At 37.8% G+C, this 24,288-nt stretch overlaps 1 protein-coding gene across 1 annotated transcript in view; it reads right to left on the reverse strand.

Moving 5' to 3' along the window:
- GDI2 (GDP dissociation inhibitor 2) overlaps positions 1 to 24,288 on the reverse strand; it is a 45,715-nt gene that overhangs the window by 3,195 nt on the left and 18,232 nt on the right. Inside the window, exons 4-7 of the mRNA XM_060097568.1 lie at positions 20,865 to 20,999; positions 15,125 to 15,323; positions 14,731 to 14,862; positions 1,688 to 1,787 (exon numbers count right to left, since the gene is read on the reverse strand). Of these exons, the coding sequence (XP_059953551.1) occupies positions 1,688 to 1,787; positions 14,731 to 14,862; positions 15,125 to 15,323; positions 20,865 to 20,999 (566 nt within the window). The remainder of the gene's footprint in view (positions 1 to 1,687; positions 1,788 to 14,730; positions 14,863 to 15,124; positions 15,324 to 20,864; positions 21,000 to 24,288) is intronic.

Genomic DNA, 24,288 nt, shown 5'->3' on the forward strand with positions numbered 1-24,288 from the left:
CTTGAACATCGCCTGTTATCTTCATCAAGTTAACTGTAGATAATTAGTGAATTATAGATAACTATGAAAACTAGCTTTGCCAGGCTTCCCTGGTGGCGCAGTGGTTGAGAGTCCTCCTGGTTGAGAGGCCACAACAGTGAGAGGCCCATGTACCGCAAAAAACAAAAAAAATAAAAAAACCTAGCTTTGCCGACAATCCCTATAAATTCTCCTGGAGCAAATTATAAATTCTAAATCTTATTGAAATATTAGGAAAAGTGTGTTGCACGGTTTTCAGACACATAAGTTTTAAAACTGGGCAGAAGAGGGTTCAAATCCTGGCTCTACCCAACCTCAAAGAGGTTGTTGTTAGGATTAAATGAAACAGTGTATTTAAGGAATGTCATTATATGTGAATGGACCCAGTGAAAAGTAAATGGTCTATAAATAGTTCTTTCTAATATTAGAAACAGACCATCTCCTTTTAAGACTATACTTACTATGTAAAACTTAAGTTGCAAGATAAATTATGTATTATTATATTATAGTCTTCCTCTTTATATCAAAGCCCTGAAATGTCCTAAGAGGAAGCAGTTGTCTGAAGCAAAGAAAAATGGAATGAATAAAAAGAACTTTGAGATATCAGATTAAGACGTTTATCTCTATTCCTAAACATCTATTATGTGTATGCTGGAAGCACAAGATAGTTACAGAAGACCTACAACAATAAAGGGTCAGATGGCCAGCTAGTGAATATATAGATTATATGGTCTGAACCCACAGAATACCATCAGGAATCCCAATTTTTTTTTTTTTTTTTTTTTTTTTTTGCGGTATGTGGGCCTCTCACCGCTGCGGCCCCTCCCGCTGAGGAGCACAGGCTCCGGACGCTCAGGCCCAGCGGCCGCGGCTCACGGGCCCAGCCGCTCTGCGGCATGTGGGATCTTCCCAGATCGGGGCACAAACCCATGTCCCCTGCATTGGCAGGCGGACCCTCAACCACTGCGCCACCAGGGAAGCCCCCAAAATATTTTTTTTAAACATAGTTTCTCAGTTTCTTTTTTGAATGGTTCCATTTGTAAAAGTTGATGGTTCATGAAATATGGTCTGGCTTGCAGACCAACAGCAGTGGCACCATCTGAGAGCTTGCAAGAAAATGCAGACCCACCACAGACCTACTGAATGAGAAACGTGTACTTTGACAAAATTAACAATTTACATTCAATTCAAATTTGAAAAACACTGCTCAAAACTCCACCTGGCCAGTTCCCTGGCTAAACCCCAAATAAAATAATGTTAATAGTAATGATTATTAACATTATTAATATTTAATAATTTATTAATAATAAATAGTAAAACAGTATTGGCCAAGCCCCAATTCAACCAATAAGTTATAAGTGGTACATATAAAGCTAAATTTAAATGAAAATTTGGGAGACAGGCACCAACCCACACTACATATATAATACTTACCATTTAGAGCTCATTCATAATTTCTGTTTTAGTCTAAGCAACAATCAACACAACAGAAAATATTAAACATTATCTATAATTAGTTTTCAGTCATTACGAATACCAAGTTACCATAAAGAAAACATACATGGTGTGAAATCTAGGATCGATGTCCATACCAAATTTAGTACTTATTAAACAATAAAGTTTCCTTTATGAGAATATTGATATTTCTTAAATTGTAAAAGCTACTTACCTCTCCTTCAGATTTTACACCAATCACTTTTCCATTTTGCATAATGATTTCTTCAATTGGTTTATTCAGCATGTAGGTACCTCCATAAATAGCACTTAGCCTAGCAAAGTATTTAAACTACAATTAGTAGTTATAATTATAATCAATCAGTAATTTATAATTATTTCAACTACTAAAGTCTCCTTTCTTAGATTTTAATGAGTTACAGGAAACATGTATTTGTTCAGTTTCCTTCCAGAAGGCATTCGTTTAAGTCATAAAAGCATCAATTCTAAAACAGTCAAAACCATGTAATGATGTCTACACAATGATGTAGTTATGAATATCAAGTGCAAACAAACAAACCACACTGACCAGTAGTGGAAGAACAGCTTGTAAGTCTAATCCTCCTGCATATTAAAAATTAAGACTCTGAACAACCAAAAATCTATCAGGAAGCACACTGGACAGTGAGTAAAAGCAGGCAGAAACTAGACAAGAGACTTGAAGGAAGCAACTGGATGAGATCTTCATGTGGTTTGTATGGCTCTTCCCCTGACAGAATGATCTACCCAGTCCTTGTAACATGGGACAGCTAGAACAGAAGCAAAAAACCTGCAGTCTTACTGACTTAACGTGCCGTAAGATAGAGTTTGGGGCTGTATGAAGAGATAAAAATTGTAGGAGAAAGTCTTCCAAAATGGGGAGCAACCAAATTATAAAACCTCTTCAAATCCTTAACTAACTACAGAAATGCTTATACACAGGAGAGAGACTCCAAGGAACCCAGCAAAAAGCAAAAGCTAAAAGGCAAAAAGACGTGAGGAGAAACTACAGCTACAGGCCTTAAGGACAAATAAGTTTGAAGTTTTAAACTGCCATATTAAAGGAACTTGGTACATACCTTGGGCTTTCCAATGAAACCCCAGAGGACCACACCTCACTAAGGATCCAGCCAAAGACAAAAGACCCCCCCACCTACAAAGTATAAAATCAAGTCTCCAAAAGTTCAAGGTGAACGGCCAATAATTTAAGTGCCAACTCAAAACTAAAATCAACACTCATCACAGAAAGAATCCAGCATCTCTACAATATACCAATCAGTATGTCCAATATACAATCAAAAATTACTGGACACATGGAAAAAAAGAAAATGGAAAAAAGTAAAGAGGAAGAACGATCAAAACAAACAGATGCCCAGATTACTGATGCTAAAATACGCAGGGAGTTAAATGCAGCTACTACGAATATGTACAAGGACAAACATCCTTGTTCAACGATCTATGTTCAAGAATGTTATAGGAGAGAAGTCAAGAGGGCGATGTGGGAAGACACGGAGTTAGCGTCTCCCCAGAACTAGGGCGGCTGCCAGGCGCTGGTGGGGGACTCTGACCCCCAAGGAGACAGGAGGAACCCCATAATGAATGAGTAGGACGTAAGGGGACCGAGCGGGGAGGAGAAGTGGAGGCCAGACAAGATCAGCGCCCCTGAGGCTGGGGAGATCAGGAGAGGCAGGTGGGAGGGAGTCTCCAGGAAGAGCGGGAGAGCAGCGGAGGGCGACTGCCCCACCTACTCGGGCACGGGGAGCCTGCTGAGCTCCCAAACTGGTTCCCCCACCTCCAAAGCACCATCCAGGCGGCATGTGTCCTGGGGGACACAGAAAGGAGGCCGAGGGGAGTACCTGAGAGGCAAGTGGGAGGGGCCCTCCAGAGGAGTGGGTGAGGAGCAGAGGGTTACCGTCACCCCGCGCACTCAGGCACGGGGAGCCTGCTGAGCTCCCAAGTGAGGTCCCCTGCCCTCTGAGACTAGGGGTGGGGGGCACACCTGGGCCCCTTCTGTTCTTTGAGCCTAAGCCCCACCCCTCACAGCCCCCAGGGCCTTTTCCAGCTCTGTGGGTCCTGAGCATTGGCCCTGCCTACCACCCAAACCTCGCCCTTGCTTAGGCCCCGCTCTCCACAACCAAGGCCCTTACCCCCCCACCGCTTTTTTTTTTTTTCCTTTTCCCTCCTCCTCTTTTTTACTATTGTGGTACTGATGTACCTTCTGGTTGTTGATTCATCTATATTTTTATTTTTACATTCTTTATAATACATCTGTTAGTTTCCTAGTCTAATTTTACTTTTTACTTTGTTATTCTTTTTTTTTTTTGCCACCCCACGCAGCTTCCAGGATCTTGATTCGTGAGCCTGGGGTCGGGTGGAAGCTCCTGTGGTGGGAGCTGTGAGTCTGAACCACTGGACTAACAGAGACCCTCAGGCCCCAGGGAATATTCACTGGAGTGAGGTCTCACAGAGTTCCTCATCTCAGCACCAAGACCCAGCTCTACCCAATAGCCTACAAACTCCAGTGTTGGAAGCCTCTGGCCAAACAACTAGTAAAACAGGAACACAATCCCACTCATAAAAAAAAAAAAAAACGGAGATAGCAAAAAAATATGTCACAGATGAAGAAGCAAGGTAAAAACCTACAAGACCAAATAAATAAAGAGGAAATAGGCAATCTACCTGAGAAGAATTCAGAGTATCGATAGTAAAGATGATCCAGAATCTCGGAAATAAAATGGAAGCACGGATTGAGAAAATACAAGAAATGTTTAACAAAGATCTAGAAGAACTAAAGAACAAACTAACAGAGGTGAACACCACCAATAACTGAAATGAAAAATACACTAGAAGGAATCAATAACAGAATAACTGAGGCAGAAGAACGAATAAGTGAGCTGGAAGATAGAATGGTGGAAATAACTGCTGAGGAGCAGAATAAAGAAAAAAGAAAAGAATTGAGGACAATCTCAGAGGCCTCTGGGACAACACTAAACGCACCAACATTCGAATTATAGGGGTCCCAGAAGAAGAAGAGAAACACAAAGGGTCTGAGAATATACTTGAAGAGATTATAGTGGAAAACTTCCCTAACATAGGAAAGGAAATAGTCATTCAAGTCCAGGAAGCACAGAGTCCCATACCGGATAAACCCTCAGAAAAACACACCAAGACACATATTAATCAAATGAACAAAAATTAAATTCAAAGAAAAAATATTAAAACCAGCAAGGGAAAAACAAAAAATAACATACACAGGGATCCATCCCCATAAGGTTATCAGCTGATTTTTCAGCAGAAACTCTGCAGGCCAGAAGGGAGTGGCAGGGTATACTTAAAGTGATGAAAGAGTAAAACCTACAACCAAGATTACTCGACCCAGCAAGGATCTCATCTAGATTTGATGGAGAAGTCAAAAGCTTTTCAGACTAGCAAAAGCTAAGAGAATTCAGCACCAGCAAACCAGCTTTACAACAAATGCTAAAGGAACTTCTCTAAGCGGGAAACAAGAGAAGAAAAAGACCCACAAAAACAAACCCAAAACAATTAAGAAAATGGTAACAGGAACATACATATCAATAATAACCTTGAATGTAAATGGATTAAATGCCCCAACCAAAAGACACAGACTGGCTGAATGGATACAAAAACAAGACCCATATATATGCTGTCTATAAGAGACCCACTTCAGACCTAGGGACACATACAGACTGAAAGCGAAGGGATGGAAAAAGATATCCCATGCAAATGGAAATCAAAAGAAAACTGGAGTAGCAATACTCGGAATCAGATAAAACAGACTTTAAAATAAAGACTGTTACAAGAGATAAGAAGGGACACTACTTAACGATCAAAGGATCAATCCAAGAAGAAGATATAACAATTATAAATGTTTATGCACCCAACATAGGAGCACCTCAATACATAAGGCAAATACTAACAACCATGAAAGGAGAAATCGACAGTAACACAACAACAGTAGGGGACTTTAACAACTCACTTACAAATGGACAGATCATCCAAAATGAAAATAAATAAGGAAACACAAGCTTTAAATAACACAACAGACCAGATAGACTTAATTGATATTTACAGAACATTCCATCCAAAAGTGGCAGAATACACTTTCTTCTCAAGTGCACATGGAGCATTCTCCAGGAAAGATCACATCTTGGGTCACAAATCAAGCCATAGAAAATTTAAGAAAACTGAAATCGTATCAAGCATCTTTTCTGACCACAATGCTACTGGAAATCAATTACTGGATAAAAACTGTAAAAAACACAAATACATGGAGGCTAAACAGTGCACTACTAAATAACCAAGAGATCACTGAAGAAATCAAAGAAGAAATAAAAAGACACATAGAAACGAATGACAACAAAAACACGATGACCCAAAACCTATGGGACGCAGCAAAGCAGTTCTAAGAGGGAAGTTTACAGCAATTCAATCTCACCTCAAGAAACAAGAAAAATCTCAACAATCTAACCCTACACTTAAAACAACTAGAGAAAGAAGAACAAAGAAAACCCAAAGTCAGTAGAAGGAAAGAAATCATAAAGATCAGAGCAGAAATAAATGAAATAGAGATGAAGAAAACAATAGCAAATATCAATAAAACTAAAAGCTGGTTCTTTGAGAGGATAAAATTGATAAACCCTTAGCCAGACTCATCAAGAAAAAGAGGGAGAAGAGGCAAATCAATAAAATTAGAAATGAAAAAGGAGAAATCACACAACTGACACGGCAGAAATACAAAGGATTATAAGAGACTACTACAAACAACTATATGCCAATAAAATGGATAACCACTAAGACATGGACAAACTCTTGGAAAGGTACAGTTTTCCAAGACTGAACCAGGAAGAATTAGAAAATATAAACAGACCTATCACAAGTAATGAAATTGAAACCGTAATTAAAAATCTTCCAACAAACAAAAGTCCAGGACCAGATGGATTCACAGGTGGATTCTATCAATCATTTAGAGAAGAGCTAACACTGATCCTTCTCAAACTCTTCCAAAAAATTGCAGAGGGAGGAACACTCCCAAATTCATTCTACAAAGCCACCATCACCCTGATACCCAAACCAGAAAAAGATATCACAAAATTATAGACTAATATTACTGATGAACATAGATGCAAAAATCCTCAATAAAATACTAGCAAACAGAATCCAAAGGCACATTAAAAGGAGCATACACCATGATCAAGTGGGATTTATCCCAAGGATGCAAGGATTCTTCAATATACACAAATCAATCAAGGTGATACACAACATTAACAAATTAAGGAATAAAAACCATATGATCATCTCAATAGATTCAGAAAAAGCTTTGGACAAAATTCAACACCCATTTATGATAAAAAAAAAAACTCTTGAGAAAATGGGCACAGAGGGAACCTACTTCGACATAATAAAGGCCATATATGACAAACCCTCAGCAAGCATGATACTCAATGGTGAAAAACTGAAAGCATTTCCACTAGGATCAGGAACATGACAAGGATATCCACTCTTGCCACTCTTATTCAACATAGTTTTGGAAGTCCAAGCCACAGCAATCAGAGAAGAAAAAGAAACAAAAGGAATACAAATTGGAAAAGAAGAAGTAAAACTGTCACTCTGCCAATGACATAATACTATACATAGAAAATCCTAAAGATGCCACCAGAAAACTATTAGAACTAATCAATGAATTTGGTATGGTTGCAGGATACAAAATTAATGCACAGAAATCTCTGGCATTCCTATACACCAACAACAAAAAATCAGAAAGAGAAATTAAGGAAACACTCCCATTTACCACTGCAACAAAAAGAATAAAATACCTAGGAATAAACCTGCCTAAGGAGGCGAAAGACTTGTACTCAGAAAACTATAAAACACTGATGAAAGAAATCAAAGATGACACAAACAGACGGAGAAACATACCATGTTCTTGGATTGGAACAATCAATATTGTGAAAATGACTCTACAACCCAAAGCAATCTACAGTTTCAATGCAATCACTATCAAACTACCAATGGCATTCTTCACAGAATTAGAGCAAAAAAATCTTACAATTTATATGGAAACACAAAAGACCCCGAATAGCCAGAGCAATTGTGAGAAAGAAAACTGAGTTGGAGGAATCAGGCTCCCCAACCTCAAACTATACCACAAAGCTACAGTAATCTAGACAGTATGGTACTGGCACAAAAACAAATATAGATCAGTGGAACAGGATAGAATGACCAGAGATAAACCCACACACATATGGTCACCTTATCTTTGATAAAGGAGGCAAGAATATACAATGGAGAAAAGACAGCCTCTTCAATAAGTGGTGCTGGGAAAACTGGACAGCTACATGTAAAAGAAGGAAATTAGAACACTCCCTAACACCAAACACAAAAATAAACTCAAAATGGATTATAGACTTAAATGTAAGACCAGACACTATAAAACTTTCAGGGGAAAACATAGGAAAAACACTCTTTGACATAAACCACAGCAAGATCTTTTTTTGACCCATCTCCTAGAGTAACGGAAATAAAAACAAAAATAAACAAATGGGACTTAATTAACCTTAAAAGCTTTTGAACAGCAAAGGAAACCATAAACAAGACAAAAAGACAACTCTCAGAATAGGAGAAAATATTTGCAAATGAAACAACAAAGGATTAATCTCCAAAATATACAAATAGCTCGTGGAACTCAATATCAAAAAAACAAACAATCCAGTGAAAAAATGGGCAAAAGACCTAAATAGACATTTCACCAAGGAAGACATACAGATGGCCAAGAGGCACATGAAAAGATGCTCAACATCACTAATTATTAGAGAAATGCAAATCAAAACTAATATGAGGTATCACCTCACACCAGTCATAATGGCCATTATCAAAAAAGCTAGAAACAATAAATGCTGGAAAAGGTGTGGTGAAAAGGGAACCCTCCTACACTGTTGGTGGGAATGTAAACTGATACAACCACTATGGGAAACAGTATGGAGGTTCCTTAAAAAACCAAAAATAGAACTACCATATGACCCAGCAATCCCACCAATGGGCATATACCGTGAGAAAACCATAATTCAGAAAGAGACATGCACCATAATGTTCACTGCAGCACTATTTACAATAGCCAGGACATGGAACCAACTTAAATGTCCATCGACAGATGAACGGATAAAGAAAATGTGGCACATATATACAATGGAATATTACTCAGCCCTAAAAAGAAACGAAATTTGATTTATTTGTAGTGAGGTGGATGGACCCAGAGTCTGTCATACAGAGTGAAGTAAGTCAGAAAGAGAAAAACAAATACTGTATGCTAACACATATATATGGAATCAAAAAAAAAAAAGGTACTGATCTATCTAGCTGCAGGGCAGGAATAAAGAGGTAGACATAGAGAGTGGACTTGATGACATGGGGTCGGAGGGCGAAGCTGGGGTTAAGTGAGAGTAGCACTGACATATATACACTACCGAATGTAAAATAGTTGGCTGGTGGGAAGCAACAGCATAGCACAGGGAGATCGGCTCCGTGCTTTGCGTTGACCTAGAGGGGTGGGATAGGGAGGATGGGAGGGAGACTCAAGAGGGAGGGGATATGGGGACATGTGTATGCATATGGCTGAGTTGCTTTGTTGTGCAAAAGAAACTAACACAGTATTGTGAAGCAATTATACTCCAATAAAGATTTTTTAAAAAGAACATTATATATTTGTGAAAGTCAAAATGAATAAGTAGAAAATCTCACAAAAAAATGAAAACTATATTTAAAAAAATGGAAATTCTAGATCAATTGAAAAAATATTTTTTAAAAAATTAAAACTCACCAAATGTGATTAACAGCTTACTGAAAATAACAGAAAAAGGAACTAATGAACACGCATTACCTGATATGAAACATAAAGAGATAAAACAAAGAAAAAAATGAGCAGAGCCTCAGTGACCTATGGCAGCGGTCCCCAACCTTTTTGGCACCAGAGACCAGTTTCATGGAAGACAATGTTTCCAGAGACCAGGGGCAGGGGGAGCGTGGGTAGAGTTTGTTCAAGTGGTAATGTGAGTGATGGGGGGGATGGTTCAGGCGGTAATGCAAGCCATGGGGAGCGGCAGATGTAGCTTCGCTCGCTCACCCACCAACCCCCTCTTGCTGTGCGGCCTGGTTCCTAACAGGCTGAGGACCTTTACCAGGGGTTGGAGACCCCTGAACTATGGCATAATACCAAGTATCTAACATACAAGCAATCGGTGTCCCAGAGGACAAGAGAGAAAATGGGACAGAATATCTGAAGAGGATAATGATTTTAAAATTCCCAGCTTGATCTAAAAAATTAACTTACACATCCAAGCAGTTCAGCAAAACCACACCTAGGCAAAACCTAGTTATACTCCCAAAAACACAAAGAAAATCTTGAAAGCAACCAGAAGAACAAAAAACAAACAAAAACACAGAAACAACTATTTATTACAGTTGACAGCTAACTTCTCATAAACAAAGCAGGCCACAAGTGAAGGGAACAAAAGCTATAAAGTGCTGAATAAAAAAAAATCTTAAGCCAACAAAAGTCCTTCAAAAATGAGGGTGACGTAACACTTTCAGATAAACAAAAGCTGAGAGAAATCATCAACAGTAACTACAAGAATGCCAATGAAAAGCTGAAGAGAAATGACAATAGATGGAAACAAGGATTTATAAGAAAAAATGAATAGCACCAAAAATGGTAAAAATGTGGACAAATGATTACATTTTTCCTTCCCTTCATTTCTTTAAACGGTTTAATGCAGAAATTATAATGTATTGTGGGGTTTAATAAAGTATGTAGACATAAAATATAGGCAACAACAGCACAAAGGAGAATAGTAAATGGGATGAAATTGTTGCAAAGTTCTTACAGTTTATGTAAAGAAGGACAGTATTAACGCCAAATAACTGTGATAAATGAAGGATGATACTGTAATTTATGGAGTGAGCACTAAAAAATTAGAAATGAAAAGGCACAGCTAAAAATTAAGCAATTAAGATGAAAATATTTGATTAATTCCAAAAAAGGAAAGAGGAGCCTGGGGGGGAGTCAGGTGAAGGTGGGGGGAACAGCAAAACAACAGATCTAATCCCAACCATATCAATAATTATATTAAACATAAATGACTAAAAAATTCCATTAAAAGGCCAAGGTTGTCACATTGGATAAAAAAGCAATATTCAACTATATGCTGTCTGTAAGAGACTCACTTTAAATATAAAGACACAGAGGGTTTAAAAGCAAAAGGATAAAAAAAAATTGTTCAAACAGTAAACAAGTTGGTATGGTTATATTAGTATGAGATAAGGAAGACTTGGTGTAATCAGAAATTAGTGTCACCTAGTAAAAGAGCTTTAAATGTCTGAAGTACAAACTGACAGAACTAAAGTAGGAAACAGATAAATCCACCATCGTGGTAGAAGACCCTCTCTCAGCCACAGAACTAGAAGAAGAATCAGTAAGAATATACATTTGAACAACTCTATGAGCTACCTTTCTAAAACATGCATGCAGAATTCTTTCAAGGGCATATTCACTCAAACAGATCATATATTTGGCCATAAAGTATGCCTTAATTAATTTCAAAGACTGAAAATTTACAGCTTTGTTCTCTGACCATAATGGAATTAAATTAGATGTCAGTACGGTATTTAGGGAAATCCTCAAATGTTTAGGAGTTAAACACTATACTTTCAAATAACCCAAGGGTCAAAGAAAAAAAAATCATAGGAAATATAGGGTATCATATTAGATGGTACATATTTAGAGGGAAATTTAGACCTTCAAATGTTTATGTCAGAGAAGAAAAGTATAAAATCAATTATCTGTTTCAACCTTAAAAACTAAAAGAAAAAAAAACCCAAATAAGTAAAAGGAAAATATTAAGATCAGAAATCAGTAAAATAAAAATAACTACAAAGGAAATTAACAAAGCTAAAAATTTGGCACTTTGAAAAGATTAATAAAATTGATGAAATCCCCTCAAGAAAAGAGAAATTATAAACTATCCAACACAAGAATGAAGATGGGAACCTCACTAAAGATCCTATAGACATCAAAAACATAATAAAGAAATATTACAAACAACTTTTTGTCAAAAAGTTCAAGAACTTATTTGAAATAGTCAAATTCCTTGAAAAACACAGCTGAAAATAAGAAATAGTACATTTGAACAGCCTTATTTCTAGAAAAGAAAATGAATTAACACTCAAAAGCCTTCCCATAAAAAAAGTTCTACAGGCCCAGATGGCTTCATTGGTCAATTCTATCAAACCTTTAAGCACAATACCATTTTTCACAACCTCTTTCAGAAGACAGAGTAGGAGGAAATTCTTCCAACTCATGTTATGAGTCTATTAAGCCCTGATACAAAAAACCAGACAAGAATATTACAGGAATTATAAACCAGTATCTATCATGAACATAGGCACAAGAACTCATGTGTGAATGTACACATACAAACAGGCACACACAAACGCATACATACACACACATATATGCAAATTAAATCCATCAATAAATTAAAAGGCAAATACATCATGAATAAGTAGTGTCTGCTCTAAGAATGCAAGGTTAATTTAATATCCAAAAATCAATCTATAAAATTCACAATAGCATAAAGAAAATCTGCATTATTAACTCAATGTCAATACCCATTCATAATAAAAATTCTCAGCAAGCTATGAAAATGGAATTTAATCTGACAAAACTGCCTATTAAAAAAAAACATACAGAAAACATGTTTAATAATAAAATATTGAAAACATTCCCCCGAAGGCTGGAAACAAAGCAAGAATGTCCATCTTCACCGCTTCTATTCCTCATTCTTCTGGAAGTACTAGCCAGTTCATAAAGTCAAGAGGGTAAAAACACAAAGGTTGTATAGGAAGAAGCTAATCTATTCACTGATGATGTAACTGTGTACAAGGAAAATTCTAAGAAATCTATAAAACTAACAAAATAAGTGCAAGGTCACAGGAAGTACAAAAATCAATTGTACTTCTGTATATAAGCAGCAAACAACTTTAAATAAAATTGAAACTTTCATTAACAGCAGCATCAAAATAACATAATACTTATGAATAAGTTTGAACCAAAAAAGTGCTGGATCTCTACAATGAAAGCTACAAAATATTGCTGAACCAAAGAAAGCCTAAATACATGGTGAGAGACAGCGTTCACGGCCTGGAAAACTCAATGTTATTAAGATAATTCTCTCCCAAATTGATCTATAGGTTTAACTCAATCCCAACTAAAATCACACCAAATATTTTTTTCAAGACATTGACACCTTGTTCTAAAATCTATGTAGAAATGCAAAGGACCTAGAATAGACAAACCAATTTTGAAAAAGAACAAAGTTGAAGGATTTATATTACCTGATTTCAAGACTTACTATAAAAAACCATAATAATCAGGATGGTGTAGTAATCGAACAGGAAAAATAAATAGATCATTGGAACAAAATAGACATGTGTCTATGGCCAGCTGATTTTTCACAAATGCACCAAGACAACTTTACAACAAATGGTGCTAGAACAACTAAATATCAGTACAGAAAAAAGTGAACCTCAAGCCTCACCTCACACACCAACATGATTCCAGGATGAATCAGAGATTTAAACACAAAGCTTAAACTATAAAGCTTCTAGAAAAAGACATAGGAGAGTATCTTTGTGCTCCTGAGGTAGGCAAAGCTTCTTAGGAACCAAAAAATACTAAACATTATAAAATAAAAAAAAAAACCCTTTGGTATATTAGCAAAATTTAAAACTTCTGCTTATCAGAAGATAAGCCACAGACTAAGAGAAACATTTATAATACATATACTGACAGAAGACTTGCAGTCAGGATACATCAAGATTGCCTACAAATCAAAAACAAAAGGACAGCCCAATCTTTAAAAATGTGCAAAAGAAATGAACACTCACACCACAAAATTATACAAAACAAGCTCATGAAAAGGTCATCAACATTAGTCCTCAGGAAATGTAAATTAAAACCATAATGAGATAGCATTTCACACCTACTTGGGTCGTTAAAATTAAGAAGACTGACAATACTAAAGGTTGGCAGGTATGTGGAGCAACCACAACTCTCACACACTGCTAAGTCAATGTAAAATGGTACAACCACTCTGGAAAGTTGTTGGGCAGTATTATCAAGTTAAACATATACTTGCCATATTAGCCAGCAATTCCACTCCTGGTTATGTACTCAAAAGAATGACAACTGATGTCCATACACACTTTTACACAAAAGTTCATAGTAGCTTCATTCATAATACCCCAAAACGTTTTGAAAACTACCCAGATGTCCATCAACAGGACAATGTGGTATATTCACATAATTCACATAATGAAACATTACTCAGTACTTTTTAAATGAATTAACAGCATGTGCATCAACATGGCTGAATCTCAAAAATATTGTTAAGCAAAAGCCAGATAAAAATGAGAACATAGGGACTTCCCTGGTGGCGCAGTAGTTAAGAATCCACCTGCCAATGCAGGGGACACGGGTTCCATCCCTGGTCCTGGAAGATCCCACATGCCGCAGAGCAACTAAGCCTGTCCGCCACAGCTACCGAGCCTGTGCTCTAGAGCCCATGAGCCACAACTACTGAGCCCGCGTGCCACGACTACTGAAGCCCGCACGCCTAGAGCCCATGCTCCGCAACAAGAAAAGTCACCGCAATGAGAAGCCCGTGCACCACAATGAAGAGTAGCCCCCGCTCACCACAACTAGAGAAAGCCCGTGCGCAGCAACAAAGATCCAACACAGCCCAAAATAAATAAATAAATAAATAAATAATTTTAAAATTACATATTATTCCCTTTATATAATAAAACTTCAAAAACAGGCAAAAGTGTTCTATGATGATAGGAATCACAAGTGTAGTTGTTACAGTGCAGGGGTGGTGGTGATTATGAGGGGATACAAGGGAACTTCTGGAGTAAGGAAAATTTCTACATCTAGATTGGAGTTTTGGTTACAAAGGTCTATATATATGTCCAACTCATTTTTTTTTAACCACAGATCTGTGGTTTCACTGTACATAAATTTTACTTCAATAAAAACAAAAAGCACCTCACTACTCACAGACAAATCTTGTCTCATTATTCACAACCACAACCATATCATAAACTACCGTTCAAGGCGAGGTTCAGGATCAGTGAGTTTTAGCACAAAGATTAAACATGGGCTCTCACCGTGCAAATCCTTGTGGCAGTTCTCCAAGGCCGTAGAGTGGATAAAGGTATGGGCTTTTGCCATATCTTGCCAAAGACTCACTGTAAAGTTTAATCCTATTAATGGTTTCACAACATGGTTGATCTAAATAGCTAGACAAAAGGAAATGACCATTAGAAAAGGGCTTTGGTTTGCATTCTTATATTCAATTTAAAATCTTTTTCTGAATGGATTTTAATTCAACATCTCCATATTTTACTTAAAAGGCTCTAACTCTAACGTGCAGTTAGAACTTCTTCTTTAGTAGTATAATAGAGCTATATATTTGTTTTGTTAGAATTTCCACTCTGCAGAATTGGGAAATTCAGTGAAGAATTCCAAGAAAAATGTAAATCTAAAAACCCAAAAACTTACTCATCAGTTCTGTAAAGTGCCAGGGCATGACCAGTAAAATCTATAACATCTTGGCCCAGGTCAAATTTCTTATACACCTCTCGCATTGCCGTCTTCTTAGGATCAATGCCCTCAAAAGTTCTAGGATCATTCTCATCAAAGTTGGCAACATACACCAGGAATTTTCTGAATCGACGTTTTTCAAACAGCCCCATTAGGCCTAAAAAAGAATTTTTCAAAAAGCACACACTCACAATAGGACACTGAGGAAAAGAAAATGTGAAAATAAAGTTTAAATATTTTATGTTACCTGAGGCTCTTCTAAGGCAATGTGCAGTTTAAAATATGGGAGTTTGGACATTGCTTTAAAATAAACTGACAGTTTCATAACACTTTAAACTGTCATAATTACAATAGATCAGCTATTAAGCCTTCAATTTTACACTACAATTACAAGTAATTATAACCAGTAATTAATTAAATGCAATATGTATAATTATACCTCTTATTAGGTACAAGATAAATAAGACTTTGAAAAACTATTATTCATGAAGGCATCTATCTGAATGTTTTTTTGACAACTCCGATCTGTACTCCAGCAACTGCCTAAAATTCTCAATGCACTTCATTTTTTTTTCTTTTTCTGTATGCTAAGATACACTCTGGTATTTAATGGAAAAGCAGCTTAGATACCAAGAACAATCTGACCTCAAAGAAATTTAGATGCTGGTTATGCTGCCAGTCACTTTAATGAAGTCTTAGATAAGCAGTTCACTGCTTTTTACACTAAAAAGTAGATCAGGAGAAAGCTATGAACTACCACCTAAGAAACCCTAAGTTCTTCCTACTAGTCAGGATCCCTACTACCGTAGATAGCTGGTAGAAAGACAAAGTCAAAGGAAAAGAAAATTTTCTGGTTCCATCTCCTTCTTCCTCTTTCTTAAACCATACCGCTACTTTAAAAACAACTATAGCTTTAAAAATAAATGCTTAACCATTTCTTTTATATCTGTTGACAGCTGAATATTTTGATAGTTTAAACATTATTTCCCCCAAGACTATAGCTGAAATCAACAAAACTGAAAATTAAAATGATCATGGGGCTATTCATGATAGCTGACTACATTTAACTTTTTAAATTAATATTTACGGGGCTTCCCTGGTGGTGCAGTGGTTGAGAGTCCGCCTGCCGATGCAGGGGACACGGGTTCGCGTCCCAGTCTGGGAAGATCCCACATGCCGTGGAGCGGCTGGGCCCGTGAGCCATGGCCACTGAGCCTGCGCGTCTGAAGCCTGTGCTCCGCAACGGGGGAGGCCACAGCGGTGAGAGGCCCGCGTACCGCAAAAAAAAAAAAAAAAAAAAAAAAAAAAAAAAAAAAAATTAAAATAAATTAATATTTACAACCTAGCTTTAAAAAAATGGACAGACTGCATACACAGTAAAAGCATAAGGCTAAAAAGAACTATTCTATTACCACACAGCTCCCTACTTAAGACACAAGTGTAGTTTCAGGGGAAGGTGTAGCACAGACAAAGGAAACACGAGGCACCACTGCAAACGCACTTACAACGTGGGGGTCACTCTGGTGGACACTGCCTGGTGGAACCTAAAGCTCTTACCAACAGTTTATTGTTGAGTTATTGCATAACTTCTCTTAAAATAAAAATAAAAATCTACTGTGTATTCTTAAATTCCCCACTCTTTCCCTCTTTTCATCTCCCTCCCTCCTCCAAGCCTTGAGCCTGACAGGGACACTCTCCCAGCACAGTGGACTCCTGTCTCCCAGCACAGAGGAGCTGCTCTAAGCTGCTCCTCCATCCCTTTATGTCGGAACCAGATACTAGTGCAATTACCAACATGTGAGAGACCCGGTGCTCATTCTGAAAAAGTCCTAATTTAACGAATTCAAATATTATTTCCTACCACGTAATTTTTATAACAGCTACTTCTATATGACGATGCCTTCCCTGGTCACCCTATTTAAACTAGTAGCCCCACCCTCACTCTCTCCTTTCATCTCCATATCCATCTGATACGCTTTTATATCAGATTATATCACCTTCTGAAATGCTTCTCCTTATTTATCTATAGCCAGTCTCCCACTAATAGAAGCTCCAATAGGGAAAGCATTTTTGTTTACTTTTTTCCTTCTGTTGCACCCTCCCTACCCCCAAACCTAGAAGGGTACCTGGCATATAGCAAGTGCTCAATAAATATTCAATCCATATAATTAACATCTGATGGGACTGAATATAAAAGAAGTTGACTTATTCATATACTGGACATACAATATATAAAGAAAATACTCAAATTATATGATAAAAGGACTAGAAAAAATCTTTTTCACAATTAGTCCATTGAGTTGTACCTTCACTCATTTCAAATGGTTTTACTTTTCCTACATTCACTTGCACACTGAGGGTTACTTACCAAAAAAGACACTTATGTCAAGACTTTTAAAACAGAGTAAAGCTACAAAATCCAGAGCAGTTTCAATAAGAGAACAGAAAAAAGCATTCCAATTAACTAACAGGCATAAGATTTGACAAGTGAATAAAAAAATAAAAAACAGAAAAATCAGAGTAGAATTAACGTCACAAGAAAAGCGCTAAAACATGGCACACAACATGTCATTCCAACAGTGGACCTAAACAGCCTCACCCCAGTTCACAGCTGGGCTTTGCAGCACGCACACCAACTCCTGACAGCCACAAGCCCTGAGATGTCAAAGGTGCTCCCGAGAAACAGATGCCTCACGGCCGTAAGAGTGAGAACAAACAAGCAAGCTAAAGATTCAACCGAGGATACAAGATTTTGCTGGGCACGTTTCAAAGCTATTCATGAAAATGTCTCAAACTTCTCTGAACATAGTACCTGTGTTCAACATTACTCTAGAGGCCAAATATACTTCTCATTTATTTGACTAAAATAACATTTGACCAATGAACAAATATTTATTGGAACCTTGAGATTTTAGCTGGCATCATGACCTACCACAAGAACCAACAGTATATACAGCTCCAAAAAAAGCCAGTGTAAACTTAGGCTACATTAATAGAAATATATTGTCCTAGGAAAGTAAAAGTCCCAAGGACACTGAGTGGGCAGACAACACTTGGAGTATCAGGTCTGGTCTGGCTCTAATTCTATTATATATAAGATAATCTTGGCAAATCAGAGAATTTCCAAAGAAAAGTGGCCAAGAGACCTAGACGGCATATTATATGAGAAACAACCACAGGAACTGGAAATATGTAGCACGGAGAAAAAAGGAATTCTAGTGTACGTGACAGTTGTTAAAATATCTGAGAAGCTACATTTATATACTAGATAGTTCAGCGGTTAAGAGAGTGGGGTTCTTGAGTCTGACAAATCTGGCTTCAAACTAGTTTTACTAGTCATGAACTATGCTACTTTGGGCTCTTTCACACCTGTATACCTTGGTGTTCCCATCTGTCAATATAGATAATAGCACCACGTCTCAGAGGGTTGTAGTGAAGGACTATATAAAATAAACTTAGACTATACACATAAAATAATTAGTACATAAATGCCTGCACATAATGTTCAAAAACGTCAGCTATTATTAGAAGCATAAAATAATTTGTTTTTATTTATCTTTCTCTTGAACTTCCCACCCTCTACACTTTTCCTACCCCATTCATTCATTCTGCCTAGAATTGTCCTGCCTGCCATTCCAACTTCAAAATCCTATCCATTAATGTAAAAATAGTTGCTGATAAGGTAGTGATTGGTAAAAATTCATGAAACTGTATACTAAAATAGGTAAATCCTAGTGTATGTAAATTAAACCTCAATAAATCTAACCTTAAAAATACATACATTAATATATTTGCTTATTTTTGCAAAAAGAAACATGAGGGTAAATCAGAAATAAGTAAAACTGACCACCTATCAGGCTGGAAAGAATGGAGTGGCAAAGATAAGACTCTAAATATACCTTTTAATATAATTTTGACTTTCAAGTCATGTAAATATTTTATATATTTGAAAACATTAAATCAAAAACAGAAACAAACTGTTAAGTCCTTCAATTTTTAAATGAAGGAAGTGGTTGAAGCTATTAATATAGATAAAAGCTCAAAGAGAGAATAAAAATTTTAAATTAAAAAACCACAAACTTTGTTTAAAAGAGTTCTACTCAAACTGTTGAACACTTATTTCTATGAAAACACTTTATTTAAATTAGATGCACTGTCACTGAAAAGACTTTAAATGATTTCTAACCCATGATCACATCACGGACTCCCCTCCATTCAATCAGAAGCCATTCCTTCCCTTACCCAACTGTCACCCCCAACCTGGCCTCAATTCTTAGTGCTATTTTTTACTTTCTGGCTTTAGTGTTTTTCAACGTTTTATGCCCAATATTTTCTCCCCTAATAGCAAGAAGTAAATAAATGGAGTTAGAAAAACTGCCAAAATAACTTAAACTAGGTTTTTAGGTGAGACATTTTTATTTTTATTTTTTGGCTGCGCTGGGTCTTCATTGCTGTGCGCGGGCTTTCTCCAGTTGTGGCGAGCGGGGGCTACTCTTCGTTGCGGTGAGTGGGCATCTCATTGTGGTGGCTTCTCTTGCTGCGGAGCACGGGCTCTAGGCGTGCGGGCTTCAGTAGTTGTGGCTCATGGGCTTCAGTAGTCATGGCTCATGGGCTCTAGAGCGCAGGCTCAGTAGCTGTGGTGCATGGGCTTAGTTGCTCCGCGGCATGTGGGATCTTCCCAGACCAGGGCTCAAACCCGTGTCCCCTGCATTGGCAGGCAGATTCTTAACCGCTGCGCCACCAGGGACGACCCCTAGGTGAGAAATCTTTTCCAATCTTAATGCCAGAATAATTACTGGAGAATTTACTGACACTCTTCCTATTCTCCCAATGCAAACCTTTCCCTCCTCTGAACTCCTACAGCACCTACAAAACTTATCTACCCTTTAGTTATACAAACTTATCCTTCCTTAAACTGCTCTGCATAGCAACAAAAACACCTTAAAGGATGGAAGGTCTTTTCTCGGGGTGTTTGCTATTTAAAAGACTCAGAATAAAACATGTTAAGCAGAAATCTTTGATGAGCCAGTAGAGGAAATAATTTGGGGCAGAAAACAAAATCACTCCATATTCACTGGGAATACCTAGAAACAGAGATGCTGGAGAATGACACCAGCACCACTTAGAGGATGAGTTCCACCAGAACAGCATGTTGGATAGAGTAGCAAAGGAGGTCAGCGTAGATGGGTGATGAAGTACATGGACTGTGCAGCAGTCCCACCAGGGTTTCAATGCCGTCCTGCCACTCATTACCTATGTGATTTTGGGCCTGAGTTTCCTCATCTATAAAACGGAAAGCCTACCTCACAAAGGGCTTCACAAGTCAAGTAAGAAAGCAAATGTGAAGTGTCTCCCACAGAGCCTAGCACAGGAAACAATCCAAGAGACAGTGACTCTCAAGAATTATTAATCTGAAAAGAGTATACTAGACCTAGGAAGGCTCAGCTTCACCAGCAACAGGCTCCACGACATAAAACCTCTCCAGGCTTCAGAAGGGCAGGAATTTGTGAACATCTTGTTTACTGAAGTACTCTCAACTGCCTAGAACAGTGTCTGGCACATAACAGACACCCAATAAATCTTTGTTGACTGGATGAGTGGGTGGATGACTAATGCAGGGGACCTTAAATTTTATCTCTAAGATCCCTTTACGTTATAAAATCTTAATATTCTGAGAAAATAAAATAGAATTACTTACTAGATGCCAGGGCTTCTGCTTCAGTGGAAGGAACCTTGTAGATTTTTCCTCCCTTATAAACAAAGCTCCCTTCAGTCACTTTGAAATCCAGATAGCGAGTGACCTCTGTAAAAAGCAGCATCTTAACCAGCTGACCTGTAAGAGTCACATAATTCAAACTGTTACTTAAATCTTACTACTTTCAAAAATCAGCAGAGGGCCTCCCTGGTGGCGCACTGGTTGAAAGTCCGCCTGCCGATGCAGGGGATACGGGTTTGTGCCCCGGTCCGGGAGGATCCCATATGCCGCGGAGCGGCTGGGCCCGTGAGCCATGGCCGCTGAGCCTGCGCATCCGGAGCCTGTGCTCTGCAACGGGAGAGGCCACAACAGTGAGAGGCCCGCGTACCGCAAAAAAAAAAAAAAAAAAATCAGCAGAAATAGGGGCTTCCCTGGTGGCGCAGTGGTTGAGAGTCCGCCTGCCAATGCAGGGGACACAGGTTCGTGCCCCAGTCTGGGAAGATCCCACATGCCGTGGAGCGGCTAGGCCCGTAAGCCATGGCCGTTGAGCCTGCGCATCCGGAGCCTGTGCTCTGCAATGGGAGAGGCCACAACAGTGAGAGGTCCGCATATCGCAAAAAAAAAAAAAAAAAATCAGCAGAAATAAAAGTACATTTACTAATACTAATGGCTTTCCAATTTTTTCTTAACACCATCCAGTAACTCCTAGAAAAGTCTCCAAAGCCATATTTTAAATAGGACAATCAGAATGCAGACCCATTGCTTAGCATATTTAGACTTTTTTTAAATGTTACCACTTCAAGGTTAATAACTTCAACATGCTTTTGTAAAAGTTATACAATAATTATTAGAAGTATGAGGTTTAGAATTATAGTACTACTACAAATGGGTTTGGGTTTCTTTAAAGTTCCTACTGTATTTTTTTTTTCCTTTTTCTTTTGCAGTACGCGGGCCTCTCACTGTTGTGGCCTCTTCCATTGCGGAGCACAGGCTCCGGACACGCAGGCTCAATGGCCATGGCCCACGGGGCCAGCCGCTCCGCGGCATGCAGGATCTTCCCGGACCGGGGCACAAACCCGTGTCCCCTGCATTGGCAGGCGGACTCTCAACCACTGCACCACCAGGGAAGCCCCCCTACTGTATTTTAAAGAGAGACAACTCACAGGCAAAATTTTCCAGGAATTTGTGCTTTTCAGTTTCTAAGTCAATTTATATTTATTAAAATGAATACTAGTTTTGGGTCAAGAAAAAGCTAGGATAAACCAAAGAAATTTTGGTATACTAAAAATTGTAAACTTCTTTGAGAAACCAAACAAAATTATTTTAAAGTTCATTTGAAAGGATAAACATACAAGGACAATCAAAAAAAATTCTTTTTGAGAACAAGAAATAGAGTAATAAGGAGACCTTTATGCAGCCAAATGTTTCAGTATACTGTACATTAACTAGTCCATAAATCAGTGAAAAATAGAGACCCATGTAAAAGAATTTAATATATGATGAAAGTTTTCTAATCAAAGTGGAAAAGATAAATGATGTTGAGGAACAACTGATTAGCCATTTTGAAAAAATAAATTTCTATCTCTACTTCTCAAACAACAGGGTAATAAAATAAATTTATTCATGTTAAGATAGATGAACCTTGGGAGACTGGGACTGACATAAACACACTACTATATATAAAATAGATAACTAATAAGGACCTACTCTATAGCACAGGGAACTCTACTCAATACTCTGTAATGGCCTATATGGGAAAACAATCTAAAAAAGTGATATATGTGTATGTATAACTAATTCACTTCGCTGTACACCTAAAACTAACACAACATTGTAAATCTACTCCAATAAAAATTTTTTAAGAATAAAATTGTTATATATTTTCATAGTTCTATGAAGGAATAAGATAGATGCTGACATAAAAAAACAAAATAGATGAACTTATTTATACAGTGAAAAAATGAAACCATAATACCATTAAAAGCAGATATTAGTATTTTTATAAACTTGAGATAGAGAGAAAAATTTTAAACATACTTCCAAATCAAAACCAATAAAAGAAAGCTCAACCAATGACTGTGTGAAAAATAAAAGCCTTTGTACAGAAAAAAAAAAAACCCACAAGAGTTATATATAATGCCAATCACAAACTGGAAAAGGTATTTTCAACATACTTCAAAAGGGCAATTAACAGCTGTTATAATAAGCTCTTTTACATCAATAAGGAAAAACACAAAACATCAATAGAAAAATGTGCAAAGCGAAAAGGCTGGCCAGTTCATTAAAGAACATGAAAGCCAGTAACTCTAGAAACCATTTCACCCTCTAGTAAGTAGACATATTTTTAAAATCCACTATTTTGGGGGCTTCCCTGGTGGCGCAGTGGTTGAGAGTCCGCCTGCCGATGCAGGGGACACAGGTTCGTGCCCCAGTCCAGGAAGATCCCACATGCCGCGGAGCGGCTGGGCCCGTGAGCCATGGCCGCTGAGCCTGCGCGTCTGGAGCCTGTGCTCCGCAACGGGAGAGGCCACAACAGTGAGAGGCCCGCGTACCGCAAAAAAAAAAAAAAAAAATTCCACTATTTTGTCTTCTAGTATGACAAAATCACAAAAACTAAAATGAGTAATATCTGGGAGTGGTAAAGGTACTGGGAAAGGGGCAGCCTCAGTCTACTGGTAAAAGTAAAATTTGGCAATATAAAGGAAAAAGCCTTAAAAAATTACTGCCTTTAGGGACTTCCCTGGTGGTGCAGTGGATAAGACTCCGCACTCCCAAGCAGGGGGCCCGGGTTCGATCCCTGGGTCAGGGAACTAGATCCCACATGCATGCCGCAACTAAAGAGTTCAAATGCCACAACTAAGGAGACCATGAATGAAACTAAGGAGCCCACCTGCCACAAGTAGCACCCGGCACAACCAAATAAATAAATAAATAATTTTAAGGAAAGAAAGAAAATTATTGCCTTTATCCCCATACTACACTTCCAGGAGCATACAATGAGATTTATCATCCCCTCCAGCCCCTGGTTCCATCCCTCCCTCTCGCTTTTGAATGTTCACAATATACTGACTGAAAAACATGTTAACTGGGAAGAGGTGGGGTGAAACTGGCAGGTGATACACCAGAATATTAACCATGATTCTAAACAACAAGATTCTGGTTATTAAAATTTTATTTCCTTTCTGCTTCTCTGTGTTTTCTAATTTTAATTAAATAATTTTATTATTTATGTAATAAAAATTTTGTGTTTACAATTAACCTCAAGATAATTCAGTTATTTAACTTCAAATTTCAGAGAAAATTCCAATAGGATCTTTCCATTGAACATATTCCCAAATTATAGAACATAAATTCAAAAAGGGGGGAAAGGGTCGTACATACTTTATTTCATGGGACATAAAATAGACTTACACTTACAATTTAGTTT

Source organism: Mesoplodon densirostris, chromosome 4 (assembly GCF_025265405.1).
Source record: "Mesoplodon densirostris isolate mMesDen1 chromosome 4, mMesDen1 primary haplotype, whole genome shotgun sequence".
NCBI lineage: Eukaryota > Metazoa > Chordata > Mammalia > Artiodactyla > Ziphiidae > Mesoplodon > Mesoplodon densirostris.